Genomic DNA, 18,248 nt, shown 5'->3' on the forward strand with positions numbered 1-18,248 from the left:
TTAACAGTAATTCTGAAATATCATCAAATATCCAGTCACTATTCACACATCTGATTTTTTTTTTTTTTCCATTAGTTTCTTTGATTAGGGATCCAAATAAGTTCTATACGTTGCAGTTGGTTGACAGGGCTCTTAAGCCTCGTTTGATTTAAGGGTTTCCCCTTCATCTCTTTCTATTTGTCTCCTTATAATTTATTTGTTGAAGAAACCAGGTTATTGGTCGTGTAGAGTCCCCAGTCTGGGTTTTGCTGACTGTAAGCTCCTGTTGTCATTTCACGAATTCCTCTGGGCTCTGTAGCGCCTGTCATTTGCTAGGTAGATCCAGAAGTTTGATCAGATCTGGGCTGGATTTTCTTTTTTTCCCCACAACTCCTTCCTAGGTGCTGGAAAGGTTTTGCCTGAAGGTAGAAATTTTGGAAGCAAAATTTTGGCAGCTAATACACATAAATTCGTGGCCCAGAAGTAAGGCGAAGCTGCATGACCGTGGCCATGGTGGGCTCCGCTTCTGCTGGGAGGATCCCTTTCCCAGCTCAGGGTCCAGGTCCAGCCCTGCCTCCCTCAGGTGTCCTGTGTCTGCGTCTCACCTTTCCTCACTTGCACCCCTTGGCACACTGTGTGGCACCTGCTGGAGCTCTGCGGGGACTCTTCCCCGGAAGTCAGCGTTTGCGAGACCAGATAACATCTCTACTTCTAGCTAGTTGGTGATGAGGGATCAGCGTTTTCTAACAGCCACGCTATGACACAGAGCATTTGCTTAGGGTGACATCTAGTGGCTTTAAAAATATCATTTATTGAGGTGTAGGGGCCCTTATTTAAAGGAACATCAAACTGTAGTTTGGTTTATTTGTATTTTTTTAATTACAAAAGTATGTTATGATCATGGGACTTCCCTGGTGGTCCAGTGGTTAAGGCTTCACGCTCCCAATGCACGGGGCCCGGGTTCGATCAGGGAACTAGATCCTGCATGCCCCAACGAAGATCCAGTGCACCGCAACTAAGACCAGGCACAGCCAAATAAATAAATATTTTTTTAAAAAAGTATCTCATGATCCTAAGAAAAGCCTTAAAGGATACTGAATAATAATAGCCTTGCCAATTATATTTTTTCCCAGAATTTCACCGAAAACTTTGATGGTGCACTATATGAATAGAAAGTGAAAGTCCCACATAAATGCACACCCCAGGAGTAACCACAGCTAATGGTAGATAATTCTCTTTAATGACTGCATAGTGTTTCATAAATTTTTTTTTTTTTTTACCCCATCCTTCATTAATGGACTTTGGGGTAGCTTCTAATTTTTTTTTTGCTATTACAAGCAATGCTGCCAAGAACATCTGTGTACAAGTGATTTTGGTACTCTTGAGAGTGTTTCTGAAAATAGTCATCCAGAAGTGGAAATACTGGGTCAAAGAGAATGAGCATTTTTTGCACCAATTTACACCTCTACCGACAATGTATTAGGTTACATTTCCCCATGTGCTCGAAACACCAGCATATTATCATTTACATAAAAATCTGTGTAGCTTGTTTTTATCTTTCTGTTAAAAAAAAAAAAAGGATTTTTTTTGTTGCCATGACGAGGTTGGGTTCTGTGTGATACAGTTTTGTTAATCTTCCCAGAAACACTTGTAGGAATTTGTGTCCTAGTGGTGGATTCCAACCTAGAAACAAGGAAATTCTTGACCCTTATTAATAATATTCATTAACTCATGATATTTGTGGAGTGTCTGGCCAGTTGCTGGAGACGCAATGTGAATAGAGTATGAAACCTGCCCTCTGTTACTAGGGAGCTGGTGGGGCTCGCACGTAAGCGGATCACTGTGAGTGTGCGAGTTGGGATTTAGTGGAAGGAACCCAAGGAAAGCTGGATTGAGGAGAAGATGCGTTCCCAGAAGGCCTCACACAGGAGAAGGCATTTGAGCTGGGTTTTAAAGAATGAGGCTAGGCCAACAGGTGGGGAGAGTTGGGTGGGACACATGCAATTCAGGATCAGGGAACCAGTATGTGAAAGGTAGGGTATACCTGGGGGAACCATAGGAAAACCCAAGTGGCTAGAAAGTGTTTGGAAGCAGCTCAGATTTGAGACTGTAGAGATGGGCACAGGCTGGATCATACAGTCTGGACTTTGTCTGCAAGTCTGATGTTTCTCAAACTCTGGATCTCTTATTTTATTTTTATTATTATTTTTTAATGTTTTGACCACACCCACGGCATGTGGGATCTTAGTTCTCTGACCAGGGATGGAGCCCACGCCCCCTGCATTGGAAGCACAGAGTCTTAACTGCTGGACTGCCAGGCAAGTCCCTGGACTCTTATTTTAAAAGAAAACACTACCTCAATGCTGTAATTGAAAAATCAATATCCTTTGCCATAAATGTAAGATTCCATAAAAACAACTTTAGTAAAAAAAAAAAATCCAAGTGAGTACATTTGAAATAGTTAAAATATAATAATGTTTACAAAAAATGAACACCTAAAATTATCTTCAGCTGGGAAAAAAATAAAATGATTTATAATTGGTCAGTAATAGAGATTCAACCCTGTGTCCTATAGTTTCAGACCAAGAAGAGGGTTCGGTCAAGACAATTCTGTGTTTCTGATTTTGTGTTTATTAGCCTCCAGAATCAACACACCTGTGTGGGTGTTTATGGCCCCCGCCTCCTAAAGAGCAGGATGGCAGGGAGCTCAGATGACCTCCCAGATCCCATAGCTGGGAATCAAAATCCATGTCTTCTGACTCCAGACCCTCATACCAGGCTGATGTTTGATACAAGGGAAAACTTTCCAACATGTACATCACTCTGAAAACAGCACTAAGCTGCCTCTGGGAGCAGTGACCTCCTGCCTGGAGCAGGCCAGCGCACACCTGCCTGAGAATTGGGGTATTTTTTGTGTTTTTTTAAAATTAATTAATTTATTTATTTATGGCTGTGTTGGGTCTTCGTTTCTGTGCGAGGGCTTACTCTAGCTGTGGCAATCAGGGGCCACTCTTCATCGCGGTGCGCGGGCCTCTCACTATCGCGGCCTCTCTTGTTGCGGAGCACAGGCTCCAGGTGCGCAGGCTCAGTAGTTGTGGCTCACGGGCCTAGTTGCTCCGCGGCATGTGGGATCTTCCCAGACCAGGGCTCGAACCCGTGTCCCCTGCAATGGCAGGCGGACTCTCAACCACTGTGCCACCAGGGAAGCCCCTGAGAAGTGGTTTTGAGGTTATGTTTAGTGTCTGAAGTCTGTGCCTGGGAAATATTTCAAGATACTAACCCAAAGATTAAGAAATTTATGACTTTGTTTTAATCATTAAAACACGGGTAAAAGGGGGTTTTGAGTTCTACAGAAATAAACATTCAAATTTGAAGCAACGATTGTTAGAGATTTATAGAACCCTAATTATAACCGCATGTGAGTTCTCTGTCCAGCAGCAGTAGTAATTGCTTAGAAAACAAACCTCCAAAATATTTATAACTTGAAGATATGTCAAAAATCCCGCAATAGGGAAAGACTGTTAGTATATTCTTAGAAAATAATGTTTCTGGGAAGTATGAGCCCTTTCGGACACTATCCTTCATGGACTAACATGGTGAAACTTTAATTCCTGGGATTGTCAAATATCTTGGGTTATCTATTGCTGGATAACCAATTATCCCAAAAGTTAGTGGCTTTAAACAGCAATAACTATTTATTATATTTCACAGTTCTGTGATTAACTGAGCTCAGCTGGGTGGTTCTTCTGCTCCATGTGTTATCAGCTGTGGCTGCCATTAGCTGGCCTGGAACATTCAGCAAACCTAACTTTGTTCAATTATAGGTATGTTCCTGGTGGTCTTTGCCTGTATAGTATTGACAGCATGAAAAGTTTATTGACATGGTTTCAAATTCCCCATTTATACTAACCTTTAAGAACTACCATTTGTCAACTTTTGGCATAGTATCAAAGAAGAATATCCACAGTTATCTGAAAAGGCTATTAAAACAGTCCATCCTTTTTCAACTATCAATATATATCTGTATGAGGCTAGATTTTTTTCATATACTTCAGCCAACAAAACATTTCATGGCAGATTGACTGCAGAAGCAGTTATGAGAATCCAGCTGTCTTCAATTAAGCCAGGTATTAAAGAGATTTGGAAATATGTAAAAATGCCATGCTTTTCATGGAATTTTGATTGTTGTAGGGATATATAATTAATCTTCTTTAAAATATGCTATTTATTATCAATTTGGTTTTGATAATGTACTGTGGTTAAGTAAGATGTCACCACTGAGGGAAGGTGGGTGATGGAAACCTGGGATCTCTTGGCATTATTTTTCAACTTCTTCTGAGTCTCTAATTATTGCAAAATAAAAAGTTTAAAAATATGTTATTTGTATTAACATATAAGTATAGTTTTTATTTTAAAATGATTGATAAGTAAAATATTTCTCAGTTTCAATTTCTAATACAGTAAACATACATAAACAAAAGCTCTTTGGGATCTTCAATCATTTTTAACAGCATAAAGGGATCCTGTGATCAAAAACTTTGAGAATCACTGCAATACAAGTAAGGGAGGAAGTGGGGAGACTGGTGAGAAATCATATGGTTTAGACTAGGGAGGTAGCAGTGGAGGAGTAAGAAGGGGTTCAATTCTGGACGTGTTTTGAAGGTAGAGTCAACAAGATTTGCTGAAGGATCGGTTGTGGGAAACAAGAAAAACAGAGGTTTGTGTTTTAGTTTGTCTTTTGCCTAAGAAACTGGTGGAATGAAACTGACATTTAATCAGCTGGGAAAGATCATGAAAGGAATAGATTTTGGGGGGAATATATTATTTTGGAAATGTTAAGTTTTGAGATGCCCATTAAATATCCAAGTGGAGAAGTATGTATGTTCCGTCTGACACAAGGCTTCCTTGTGTCTGGGAACACTATTTGGGGTTATTTAGCAGTTTCCTCATCTAAATCTGAAAATGTTGGGTTTCTGAATTGGCCTCCTATACTTGCAGTCACACTAGTACAAGTAGCAGTTAATGTCTTAGCAAATAATCACCCTTCCCTATTGCAGGGTAAACCGATTAGATACGCAGTGTACGCAGTATTGGAGTTAGAATCACCTGGGGAACCTTTAAAACATTCTGATAGCGCGGCCTCTTACTCAGAGATTTTGATTTAATTGTTCTGGAGTGGGGTCACAGGCATCCTGTTTTAAAAGCTCCCCAGATGACTTTAATGAGCAGTTAAGGCTAAATCACTGGATTAGAGTCATGATTTTGCTATTTCTTCCTAGAGCAATTAAAAACTTCCCTTTAAATTAAAACTCCCTTGAAACCAACCCCCTATTAATTCACTATGCAAATTGATAAAGGAAATTTTCTCTGAGCCTTGAGTGTGCAAATAGGACTTGCCCACAGAACACAGAGCCTGAAGGGTGTAAACAGCAGTGAGGGCCCCTGAAGAAGGAGCCAGAGAAACTGCTTCCCAGAAAACTGTTTAGAGTGAGAAGGGCCTGATGTGAACCTGTGACTATGCTATCTAGACTCAAGGAAGGAACTCGGAGTTCAGCCGTTGACACTCCAAGCCTCACTACAACCAACCAATCGTGAACTGACAAGCCAAGGACTTGTTTAAACTGACCCATCATGTTACCTTGTGAAGCTTTGTGGCTTTTGCCTTTATAAGCCCCACCCTTGCCTTTGGTTGGAGTGGCAGTCTTCAGGGGCTCCTCTCCACAATATATTCCTATACATAGTAAACCCCCCAGGGCTCTAACTCATCCTCTCTGAGTTATTTTGAAGCCTCAGAGTCCTTGTTTACCTTTAATCACAAAGAAGGGGTGGGGTGGGGGGAACAACACATACTTCATTTGCTGAGTTTTAACTGTTTTCACGAGATATGTCAGACAGATATAAATGTGAATTCATTAGTATACTTGGTCTCTCAGTTAATGAATCAGGCAAGGTAAACACATGGGCCATATGTATTCACTAAAATATCTGAACTTTTCTCCAGACTGTACTCACTTTTCTGGAGTAATGGAATAAGAAAATGAAAAGTTTTCCAGGAAGCACAGTGTGTTGGTTTTCTATGCTGTGAAACAAATAACCACAAACGGAGTGGATTAAAACAACACACATTTATTAGCTCACAGTTTCTGTGGGTCAAGAGTCTGGGCACAGCTTTACTGGATCTTCAGCTCAGGGTCTCACAAGCCTGCAGTCTAGGTGTTGGCCAGGAGGCCTTCTCACTGGGAGGCTCAACTACATCCGGAAGAAGCTGCTTCCAAGCTAAGTCAGGTTGTTTGCAAAATTTATTTCCTTGTATGAGAGAAGCCCCTGGCTTTTCATAGCCATCAGTTGGAAGCTGTCTGCAGATCCTACAGGACACCCAAAGTTCCTTGTCATGTGGGTTCCCTCAACATGGCTGCTTGTTTCCTCAAGCCAGCAGAGAATCTCCTGTTGTACTCTACTAACATGGGATTTTATATAATGTAGTATAATCACAGGAGTAACACCCCATCACCTTTGCCGTATTCTATTGCTCAAAAGCAAGTCACAGGTCCTGCCTGCAACACATGGAGAGGGGAAACACACAAAGGTGTGGCCACCAGGAGGCAGGATATCACTGGGGGCCGGGGTCACCTCAGGGTGTGTTTGCCAAACAAGAAAAGAGGGCAGGAGAAACAGGGATTGTTTATAGTCAAACCAAACAAACCTAGTTTGTCCTGAAAAAACTGGAAAGGACAGTGGATGGAGCGAGGGATCAAGGGTTCTGGTCTTGGTTGTGTCATTAACTAGATCACATACCCAGCTGGACCTCAATTTCCTTACTTTACAAATGAGGTAGGGCAGATGCTAATCAAAGAAATGCATATTAAAATAGCAAGGAAACACCATTGTTCACCTTTAGCAAAAATTAGAAATGACTGTACTCTAAGCTCGTGAGTTTTTAGTGAAACAACTATGCTTCGTCCTGGAAAGCAATCTGTCGTTAAAATGTTCACACCTGTGATGATTAATGTTATGTGTCAACTTGGCCATGGGGTGCCAAGATATTTGGTTAAATATTATTCCTGGGTATATCTGTGAGGGTGCTTCTGGATGAGATTAACATCTGAATCAGTAGGCCGAGTAAAGCAGATTGGCCTCCCCAATGTGGGTGGGCCTCATCCAATTCATTTAAGTCCTGAATAGAATAAAAGGCTGAGCTCTTTGACAGGCTCCCAGATGCCCCAGCGCTCCATGCCCCCGCCACCGGGTCCGCAAGCCAGTCCAGTCCCTGGGATATGCCGGGTGGGCAGCCTCGGCTCTGGCCCGCCAAGAAAGGCCCGGTAACATTGGCCCGGCTCCGGGTTCGAATCCACCTCCTTCACTGGCTGGTTCTGTGACCTTGGGCCGGGCCCCTTGCCCGAGTCCAGGTGACTCATTGGGACGAGAATGACCCTCCTCGTGGGCTAGGCGGTTCCGGAGGGCACCTGGAAAGTGGTGGCCTGGGCCGCCGTTGGGTGGGGGACCACGGTGGGTGCTGCGGCTACCACGAACCCGCAGACGTTGATGTTAACTTAGAACCACTGGCCCGGAGGCGCCCTTCCGAGCTCGCCCTCTCCCTGAGGTCCTGTGCAGCCGTCACCCGGCCTCCTGGTGCCTTGCAACTCTGCACGGTCCCAGGGCAGTCCAGCCATTTCTCACAACCTCGCAATCACCCCTCTGCACAGGCCACGAACCCCGTCAGACACTCTCGGGCCTTCCAGTGGGGCCGCTCCATCTGGACCCTCCTTCCAGGGCCCCTTGCCCATCATCAGCAAGCCCCAGAGCAAAGGGTGATACAGTCAACAGTCCCTCTGGTGCCTGGGGACAGGAGCAGCCTCTCTGAGGAGGTGAGCTGAACCAGAGCCAATCACCATCACAGCAGCAAAGGACTTTCAGCAGTGCGAGACTCAAGCAGGGGAAAGCTCAGCATGTCCCAGGAGCCGACAAAAGCAAGCCTCTCTACACTTGGAGTCATCGTGTTTCAAGTACTCAGCAGCCACATGTGGCTCATGGCAACCGTATTAGACAGCAACCTATAATTTTTTACTCAGAAATAAAAATATCATGCAAGAATGAAGATAGCGGAGTAGAAGGACGTGCTCTCCCTCCCTCTTGCGAGAACACCAGAATCACAACTAGCTGCTGGACAATCATCGACAGGAAGACACTGGAACTCACCAAAAAAGATACCCCACATCCAAAGACAAAGGAGAAGCCACAATGAGATGGTAGGAGGGGCGCAATCACAGTGAAATCAAATCCCATAACTGCTGGGTGGGTGACTCACAGACTGGAGAAAACTTACACCACAGAAGTCCACCCACTGGAGTGAAGGTTCTGAGCCCCACGTCAGGCTTCCCAACCTGGGGGTTCAGCAACGGGAGGAGGAATTCCTAGAGAATCAGACTTTGAAGCCTAGTGGGATTTGATTGCAGGACTTCAACGGGACTGGGGGAAACAGAGACTCCACTCTTGGAGGGCACACACAAAGTAGTGTGCGCATCGGGACACAGGGGAGAGAGCAGTGACCCCAGGGGAGACTGAACCAGACCTACCTGCTAGTGTTGGAGGGTCTCCTGCAGAGGCGGGACATGGTTGTGGCTCACTGTGGGGACAAGGACACTGGCAGCAGAAGTTCCGGGAAGTACACCTTAGCATGAGCCTTCCCAGAGTCTGCCATTAGCCCCACCAAAGAGCCCAGGTAGGCTCTAGTTTTGGGTTGCCTCAGGCCAAACAACCAACAGGGAGGGAACCCAGCCCCACCCTCAGGAGTCAAGCAGATTAAAGTTTTACAGAGCTCTGCCCACCAGAGCAACAATCAACTCTACCTACCACCAGTCCCTCCCATCAGGAAACTTGCACAAGCCTCTTAGATAGCCACATCCACCAGAGGGCAGACAGCAGAAGCAAGAGGAACTACAAACCTGGAGCCTGTGGAAAAAAACCACATTCACAGAGAGACATGATGAAAAGGCAGAGGGCTATGTACCAGATGAAGAAACAACATAAAACCCCAGAAAAACAACTAAATGAAGTGGAGATAGGCAAACACCCAGAAAAAGAATTCAGAATAATGATAGTGAAGATGATCCAGGACCTCAGAAAAAGAATGGAGGCAAAGATCGAGAAGATGCAAGAAATGTTTAACAAAGACCTACAAGGATTAAAGAACAAGCAGAGATGAACAATACAATACCTGAAATGAAATCTACACTAGAAGGAATCAATAGCAGAATAACTGAGGCAGAAGAACGGATAAGTGACCTGGAAGACAGAATGGTGGAATGCACTGCTGTGGAACAGAATAAAGAAAAAAGAATGAAAAGAAATGAAGACAGCATAAGAGACCTCTGGGACAACATTAAATGCAACAACATTCGCATTATAGGGGTCCCAGAAGGCGAAGAGACAGAGAAAGGACCCGAGAAAATATTTGAAGAGATTATAGTCGAAAACTTCCCTAACATGGGAAGGGAAATAGCCACCCAAGTCCAGGAAGTGCAGCGAGTCCCATAAAGGATAAATCCAAGGAGAAACATGCCAAGACACATAATAATCAAATGGGCAAAAATTAAAGACAAAGAAAAATTATTGAAAGCAGCAAGGGAAAAACGACAAATAACATACAAAGGAACTCCCATAAGGTTAACAGCTGATTTCTCAGCAGAAACTCTACAAGCCAGAAGGCAGTGGCATGATATACTTAAAGAGATGAAAGGGAAGAACCTACAACCAAGATTACTCTACTCTATCATTCAGATGCGATGGAGAAAACAAAAGCTTTACAGACAAGCAAAAGCTAAGAGAATTCAGCACCACCAAAGCATCTCTACAACAAATGCCAAAGGAACTTCTCTATGTGGGAAACACAAGAGAAGAAGAGGACCTATAAAAACAAACCCAAAACAATTAAGAAAATGGTCATAGGAACATACATATCGATAATTACCTTAAATGTAAGTGGATTAAATGCTCCAACAAAAAGACATAGACTGGCTGAATGGATACAAAAACAAGACCCATCTATATGCTGTCTACAAGAGATCCACTTCAGACCTAGGGACACATACAGACTGAAAGTGAGGGGATGGAAAAAGGTATTCCATGAAAATGGAAATCAAAAGAAACCTGGAGAAGCAATACTCATATCAGATAAAATAGACTTTAAAATAAAGAATGTGACAAGAGACAAGGAAGGACACTACATAATGATCAAGGGATCAATCCAAGAAGAAGATATAACAATTATAAATATATATGCACCCAACATACGAGCACCTCAATACATAAGGTGACTGCTAACAGCTCTAAAAGAGGAAATCGACAGTAACACAATAATAGTGGGGGACTTTAACACCTCACTTACACCAATGGACAGATCATCCAAAATGAAAATAAGGAAACAGAAGCTTTAAATGACACAATAGACAAGATAGATTTAATTGATATTTATAGGACATTCCATCCCAAAACAGCAGATTACACTTTCTTCTCAAGTGTGCACGGAACATTCTCCAGGATAGATCACATCTTGGGTCACAAATCAAGCCTCAGTAAATTTAAGAAAATTGAAATCATATCAAGCATCTTTTCTGACCACAATGCTATGAGATGAGAAATGAATTACAGGGGAAAAAAATTAAAAAACAGAAACACATGGAGGCTAAACAATACGTTACTAAATAACCAAGAGATCACTGAAAAATCAAAGAGGAAACCAAAAAATACCTAGAGACAAATGACAATGAATACACGGTGATCCAAAACCTATGGGATGCAGCAAAAGCAGTTCTAAGAGGGAAGTTTATAGCTATACAATCCTACCTCAAGAAACAAGAAAAATCTCAAATAAACAATCTAACCTTACACCTAAAGGAACTAGAGAAAGACGAACAAACAAAACCCAAAGTTAGAAGAAGGAAAGAAGTCAAGATCAGAGCAGAAATAAATGAAATAGAAACAAAGAAAACAATAGCAAAGATCAATAAATCTAAAAGCTGGTTATTTGAGAAGATAAACAAAATTGATAAATCATTAGCCAGACTGATCAAGAAAAAGAGGGAGAGGACTCAAATCAAGGAAATTAGAAATGAAAAAGAAGTTACAACAGACACTGCAGAAATACAAAGCATCCTAAGAGACTAGTACAAGCAACTCTATGCCAGTAAAATGGACAACCTGGAAGAAATGGACAAATTCTTAGAAAGGTATAACGTACCAAGACTGAACCAGGAAGAAATAGAAAATATGAACAGACCAATCACAAGTAAGTGAAATTGAAACTGTGATTAAAAATCTTCCAACAAACAAAAGTCCAGGACCAGATGGCTTCACAGGGGAATTCATTCAAACATTTAGAGAAGAGCTAACACCCATCCTTCTCAAACTCTTTCAAAAAATTGCAGAGGAAGGAACACTCCCACACTCATTCTATGAGGCCACCATCACCCTGATACCAAAACCAGACAAAGATACTACAAAAAAAGAAAATTACAGACCAATATCACTGATGAATATAGATGCAAAAATCCTCAACAAAATACTAGCAAACAGAATCCAACAGCACATTAAAAGGATCATACACCATGATTGAGTGGGGTTTATTATAGGGATGCAAGGATTCTTCAATATATGCATATCAATCAATGTGATACACCGTATTAACAAATTGAAGAATAAAAACCTTATGATCATCTCAATAGATGCAGAAAAAGCTTTTGACAAAATTCAACACCCATTTATGATAAAAACTCTCCAGAAAGTGGGCATAGAGGGACCCTAGCTCAACATAATAGAGGCCATATGCAACACACCCACAGCAAACATGATTCTCAATTGTGAAAAACTGAAAGCATTTCCTCTAAGTTCAGGAACAAGACAAGGATGTCCAGTCTCACCACTATTATTCAACATAGTTTTGGAATTTTTAGCCACAGCAATCAGAGAAGAAAAAGAAATAAAAAGGAATCCACATCAGAAAAGAAGGAAAACTGTCACTGTTTGTAGATGACATGATACTATACATAGAGAATCCTAAAGATGCCACCAGGAAGCTACTAGAGCTAATCAATGAATGTGGTAAATTTGAAGATACAAAACTAGTGCCAAGAAATCTCTTGCATTCCTATACACTAATGATGAAAAATCTGAAAGTGAAATTAAGGAAACACTCCCATTTACCTTGCAACAAAAAGAATAAAATACCTAGGAATAAACCTACCTAAGGAGACAAAAGACCTGTATGCAGAAAACTATAAGACACTGATGAAAGAAGTTAAAGATGATACCAACAGATGGAGAGATATACCATGTTCTTGGATTGGAAGAATCAATATTGTGAAAATGACTGTACTACCCAAAGCAATCTGCAGATTCAATGCAATCCCTATCATATTACCAATGGCACTTTTTACAGAACTAGAACAAAAAATCTTAAAATTTGTATGGAGACATATAAGACCCCGAATAGCCAAAGCAGTCTTGAGGGAGAAAAACAGAGCTGGAGGAATCAGACTCCCTTACTTCAGACTTTACTAGAAAGCTACAGTCATCAAGACAATATTGTACTTGTACAAAAACAGTAACATAGATCAATGGAACAAGATAGAGAGCCCAGAGATAAACACACTCACCGATGGTCAACTAATCTATGACAAAGGTGGCAAGGATATACAATGGAGAAAGGACAGTCTCTTCAATAAGTGGTGCTGGGAAAACTGGACAGCTACATGTAAAAGAATGAAATTAGAACACTCCCTAACACCATACACAAAAAAAACCTCAAAATGGTTTCGAGACCTAACTGTAAGACCGGACACTATAAAACTCTTAGAGGAAAACATAGGAAGAACACTTTTGGACATAAATCAGAGCAAAATCTTTTTTGATCCACCTCGTAGAGTAATGGAAATAAAAACATAAATAAACAAATAGGACCTAATGAAGCTTCAAAGCTTTTGCATAGCAAAGGAAGCCATAAACAAGACGAAAAGACAACCTTCAGAATGAGGGAAAATATTTGCAAATGAATTAACAAAGGATTAATCTCCAAAATATATAAACAGCTCATGCAGCTCAATATTGAAAAAACAAACAACCTAATCCAAAAGTGGGCACAAGGGGGCTTCCCTGGTGGCGCAGTGGTTGAGAATCTGCCTGCCAATGCAGGGGACACGGGTTCGAGCTCTGGTCTGGGAAGATCCCACATGCCACAGAGCACCTGGGCCCGTGAGCCACAATTACTGAGCCTGCGCCCCTGGAGCCTGTGCTCTGCAACAAGAGAGGCCGTGATAGTGAGAGGCCCACGCACCACGATGAAGAGTGGCCCCCACTTGCCACAACTAGAGAAAGCCCTCGCACAGAAACGAAGACTCGACACAGCCATAAATAAATAAATAAAAATAAAATTGGCCCTCGTTTAAAAAAAAAAAAAATGGGCAGAAGACCTAAATAGACATTTCTCCAAAGAAGATATACAGGTGGCCAAGAAGCACATGAAAAGCTGCTTAACATCACTAATTATTAGAGAAATGCAAATCAAAACTACAATGAGGTATCACCTCACACCAGTTAGAATGGGCATCATCAGAAAATCTACAAACAGCAAATGCTGGAGAGGGTGTGGAGAAAAGGGAACCCTCTTGCACTGTTGGTGGGAATGCAAATTGATACAGCCACTATGGAGAACAGTATGGAGGTTCCTTAAAAAACTAAAAATAGAATTACCATATGACTCAGAAATCCCACTACTGGGCATATACCCAGAGAAAACCATAATTCCAAAAGACACATGCACCCCAATGTTCATTGCAGCACTATTTACAATAGCCAGGTCATGGAAGCAACCTAAATGCTCATCGACAGATGAATGGATAAAGAAGATGTGGTACATATATACAATGGAATATTACTCAGCCATAAAAAGGAACGAAATTGAGTCATTTTTTGAGACGTGGGTGGATCTAGAGACTGTCATACAGAGTGAAGTAAGTCAGAAAGAGAAAAACAAATATCGTCTATTAACGCATGTATGTGGAACCTAGAAAAATGGTACAGATGAACCGATTTGCAGGGCAGAAGTTGAGACACAGGTGTAGAGAACAAACGTATTGACATGTATATACTGATGTGTATAAAATTGATGACTAATAAGAACCTGCTGTATAAAAAAATAAAAGTAAAAAAAAATGCTGAGTAAGAAAAAATTCTTTCTCTCTGCTTGGCAGTCTTTAAGCTGGAATATCGGTCTTCTCCTGCCTTCAGACTCAGACTGGAACCACACCATCAACTCTCCGGGGTCTCCAGCTTGCTGACTGCTGATCTTGGGACTTCTCAGCTGCCATAATCATATGAGCCTTACAGTAAATCTTTTTATAGACTCTCCAACATTTGACAAAGTAATCTGATTCCTGGGAGGCTAGCCTAAGAAAATGTATAATTCAAGAGCTTTTTATGAAACAAGCTATGTGCGCAAAGTTATTAACTGTAGTATTATTTATAATAATTAAAAACTGGAAACAATACACATGTTTAACAATTGGAGCATGGCTGAATAGATTATATTGCATCTATTTGAAATTATGCAGCCATTAAAGGAATAATCATGAAGAGTATGTAACAACACAGATGTCAATTTATAAAACAAAAGCAGAACATTAAATTATATAAACATTTTAGTTTTAACAAGAAAAAGTAAATAATGAAAAGAATCCATATGTTTGGGTCATGGGATTACACAAACAATTTTTCACAACTTTCCTTTACCAATAAGACATTATAAAAACAATAAATAAAAGGTATACAATGAAGGGGTTGAATTATCAGTGGCTCTTAAGTGGGATAGACTTCAGAATTTTAAAATACTTATACCTGGGTCCTACCTTGTGAAAATTCTGAAATGGGATAGGGCACCTATGTATTTAAAAGTATGCAGAAACACTCTAACATCATCCCCACCCCCAAATACACAGGTGATTATTATTTTTTTATTGAAGTATATTTGATTTATAATATTGTGTTCATTTGTGCTGTAGAGCAAAGTAACTCAGCTATACACATATATACATTCTTTTTTATATTATTTTCCATTATGGTTTATCCCAGGATACTGAATATAGTTCCCTGTGCTATACAATAGGACCTTGTTGTTTATCAATTCTGTAAGTAATAGTTTGCATCTACTAACCCCAAACTCGCAGTCCATCCCTCCCCTTCTCTCCCATCCTTTTGGCAACCACAAGTCTGTTCTCTATATCTGTGATTCTGTTTCTGTTTCATAGATAGGTTCATTTGTGCCATATTTTAGATTCCACATATAAGTGATATCATATGGTATTTGTCTTTCTCTTTCTGACTTACTTCACTTAGTATGATAATCTCCAGTTGCATCCATGTTGCTGCAAATGGCATTATTTCCCTCTTCTTTATGGCTGAGTAGTATTCCATTGTATATATGTACCACATCTTCTTTATCCATTCATCTGTCGATGGACATTTAGGTTGTTTCCATGTCTTGGCTATTATGAATAATGCTGCTATGAACATAGCGGTGCATGTATCTTTTTGAATTATAGTTTTGTCTGGATATATGCCCAGGGAGTGGGATTGCTGGATAACATGGTAATTCTATTTTTAGTTTTGTGAGGAACATCCATACTATTTTCCATAGTGGCTGCACCAACTTACATTCCCACCAAGAGTGTAGGAGGGTTCCCTTTTTTCCACACCCTCTCCAGCATTTGTTATTTGTAGACTTGCTAAAGAACCACCTTAGCAAGCACCACTCGCTAAAGAAACTGTCTTTTTCTCTTTTTATAGCCTTGCTTCCTTTGTCAAAGATTGACCATAGGTGTGTGGGTTTATTACTGGGGTCTCTATTCTGTCCCATTGATCCATATGTCTGTTTTTGTGCCAATACCACACTGTTTTGATTACTGTAGCTTTGTAGTATTGTTTGAAGTCTGGGAGGGTTATGCCTCCTCCTTTTTTCTTTTTAAATTTTTATTTATTTATTTATTTATGGCTGTGTTGGGTCTTCATTGCTGCGTGAGGGCTTTTCTCTTGTTGCAGCAAGTGGGGGCTACTCTTTGTTGCGGTGCGCGGGCTTCTCATTGCAGTGGCTTCTCTCGTTGTGCAGCACAGGCTCTAGGAGCATGAGCTTCAGTAGTTGTGGCATGCAGGCTCAGTAGTTGTGGCTCACGGACTTAGTTGCTCCATGGCGTGTGGGATATTCCTGGACCAGGGCTCAAACCTGTGTCCCCTGCATTGGCAGGCAGATTCTTAACCACTGCGCCACCAGGGAAGCCTCATCTTTTGTTCTTTTTCCTTAGGATTGCTTTGGCAATTCAGGGTCTTTATGGTTCCATATAAATTTTAGGATTATTTGTTTTAGTTCTGTGAAAAATGTCATGGGTAATTTGATAGGGATCACATTAAATCTGTAGATTGCTTTGGGTAGTATGGCCATTTTAACAATATTAATTCTTCCAGGCCAAGAGCATGAGATATCTTTCATTTCTTTGAATCATCTTTAATTTCCTTTATTAATGTTTTATAGTTCTCAGCATATCAGTCTTTCACCTCCTTGGTCAGGTTTATTCCTAAGTATTTTATTTTTTATTTGGTGTGATTTTAAAACATATTGTGTTTTTACATTCCCTTTCTGATATTTCATTGCTGGTGTAAAGAAATGCAACCAATTTCTATATGTTACTCTTGTATCCTGCTATCTTGCTGAATTCACTGATCAGTTCCAGTAGGTTTTGTGTGGAGTCTTTAGGGTTTTCTATATATGGTATCATGTCATCTGCATATGATGACAATTTTACCTCTTCCCTTCCAATTTGGATACCTTTTATTTCTTTTCTGATTGCTTTGGCTATGACTTCCAATACTATGTTGAATAGAAGTGTTGAGAGTGGTGGGCATCCTTGTCTCGTTCCAGATATTCATGGTAAGTCTTTCAGCTTTTCACCATTGAGTATTATATTGGCTGTGGGTTTGTCATAAATAGCTTTTATTATGTTGAGATATGTTCCTTCTATACCCATTTTGGTAAGAGTTTTTATCATGAATGAATGTTGAATTTTGTCAGATGCTTCTTCTGTATGTATTGAGATGATTATGTGGTTTTTGTCTTTTCTTTTGTTGATGTGGTGTATCACACTGATTTGCGTATGTTGAACCAAACTTGTGAACTTGGGATGACTCCCACTTGGTCGTGGTGTATGATCTTGTTTACGCGTTGCTGGATTCAGTTTGATCATTTTTTTGGATATTTTTTGCATCTATATTCATCAAAGATATCAGCCTGTAATTTTCTTTTTTGGTGGTATCTTTGTCTGGTTTTGGTATCAGGATGATGGTGGCTTCATAGCATGTTCATAGCTCCTCTTGAATCTTTTGGAAGAGTTTGAGAAGGATTGGTAAAAGTTCTTCGTATGTTTGGTAGAATTCACCTGAATACACAGGTGATTCTGATGCATACTGGTAGGCAAATTCTCAGCATAAAGTTCCACAAAGCTATGGAGAATAAGGGAGATATTCCCACAATGAGCTCAGCATTGCTTACAAGGCACCTTGGATGATGGGGACCAGACTGGCCTTAGTGTATTATCTGGGCTGCTGCAGTCACTGTTATTAGTGTTTGTGGCTTGTCAGCAATCTGACGCATAACCCTTTGAGCAGGATTGCTCCACAAGGCGGAAGGCCTCCAGGAACTCGTTGATGTCAATGTGGCCATCTTTGTTGAAGTCAATGCTCCGGGCAAGGTCACAGATGCAGTCGTCTGTGACATCAATGTTCATATGAGAGCTGAACAGCTTCCAAGTCTGCCTGAACTCGTCCAGTGAAATGAACCCTTACCAGAGAAAGCAAGTCACTTTAGCGAGTCAGTCTAGTTTTCAGTGCTCGTTTCCTCTGACATTCTTGCAAGGATACCTGCTTCCTACTGTTAAACAAAGGCACCCAAGGCCTAGTATCCACTTTAAACTCCCAAGAGGATAGCACTGAACCACTTAATCAGTGGTTCTGAGAGGGAAGCAATAGTGTTCCTCTCCTTATAGGGACATTTAGAAACGTTTTGAGACATTTTTGATTGTCATGACTGGGGTGGGGGTAGGGTGTTACTGCATCTAGTAGGTAAAGGCCAGGGATGTTACTAAACACCCTAAAGTGTACAGGACGTGCACCAAAACAAAGAATTACTCAAGCCAAGATGTAAGTAATGCCACTGCTGAGAAACCCTGCATTAA

The 18,248-nt window shown here is 40.9% G+C and overlaps 1 protein-coding gene across 2 annotated transcripts in view; it reads right to left on the bottom strand.

Annotated features, from left to right (window-relative positions):
- Nucleotides 1-1,327: 1,327 nt before the first annotated feature.
- PPEF2 (protein phosphatase with EF-hand domain 2) overlaps nucleotides 1,328-18,248 on the bottom strand; it is a 77,299-nt gene continuing 60,378 nt past the window's right edge. For both annotated transcript variants that reach the window (XM_030764035.2, XM_089912061.1), the window contains exon 18: nucleotides 1,328-17,854. In XM_030764035.2, the coding sequence (XP_030619895.2) occupies nucleotides 17,652-17,854 (203 nt within the window). In that variant the 3' untranslated portion in view covers nucleotides 1,328-17,651. The remainder of the gene's footprint in view (nucleotides 17,855-18,248) is intronic.

This window comes from Delphinapterus leucas, chromosome 5 (genome assembly GCF_059928025.1).
Source record: "Delphinapterus leucas isolate spDelLeu-1000000601 "Yukka" chromosome 5, BTC_Dleu_Yukka2, whole genome shotgun sequence".
NCBI lineage: Eukaryota > Metazoa > Chordata > Mammalia > Artiodactyla > Monodontidae > Delphinapterus > Delphinapterus leucas.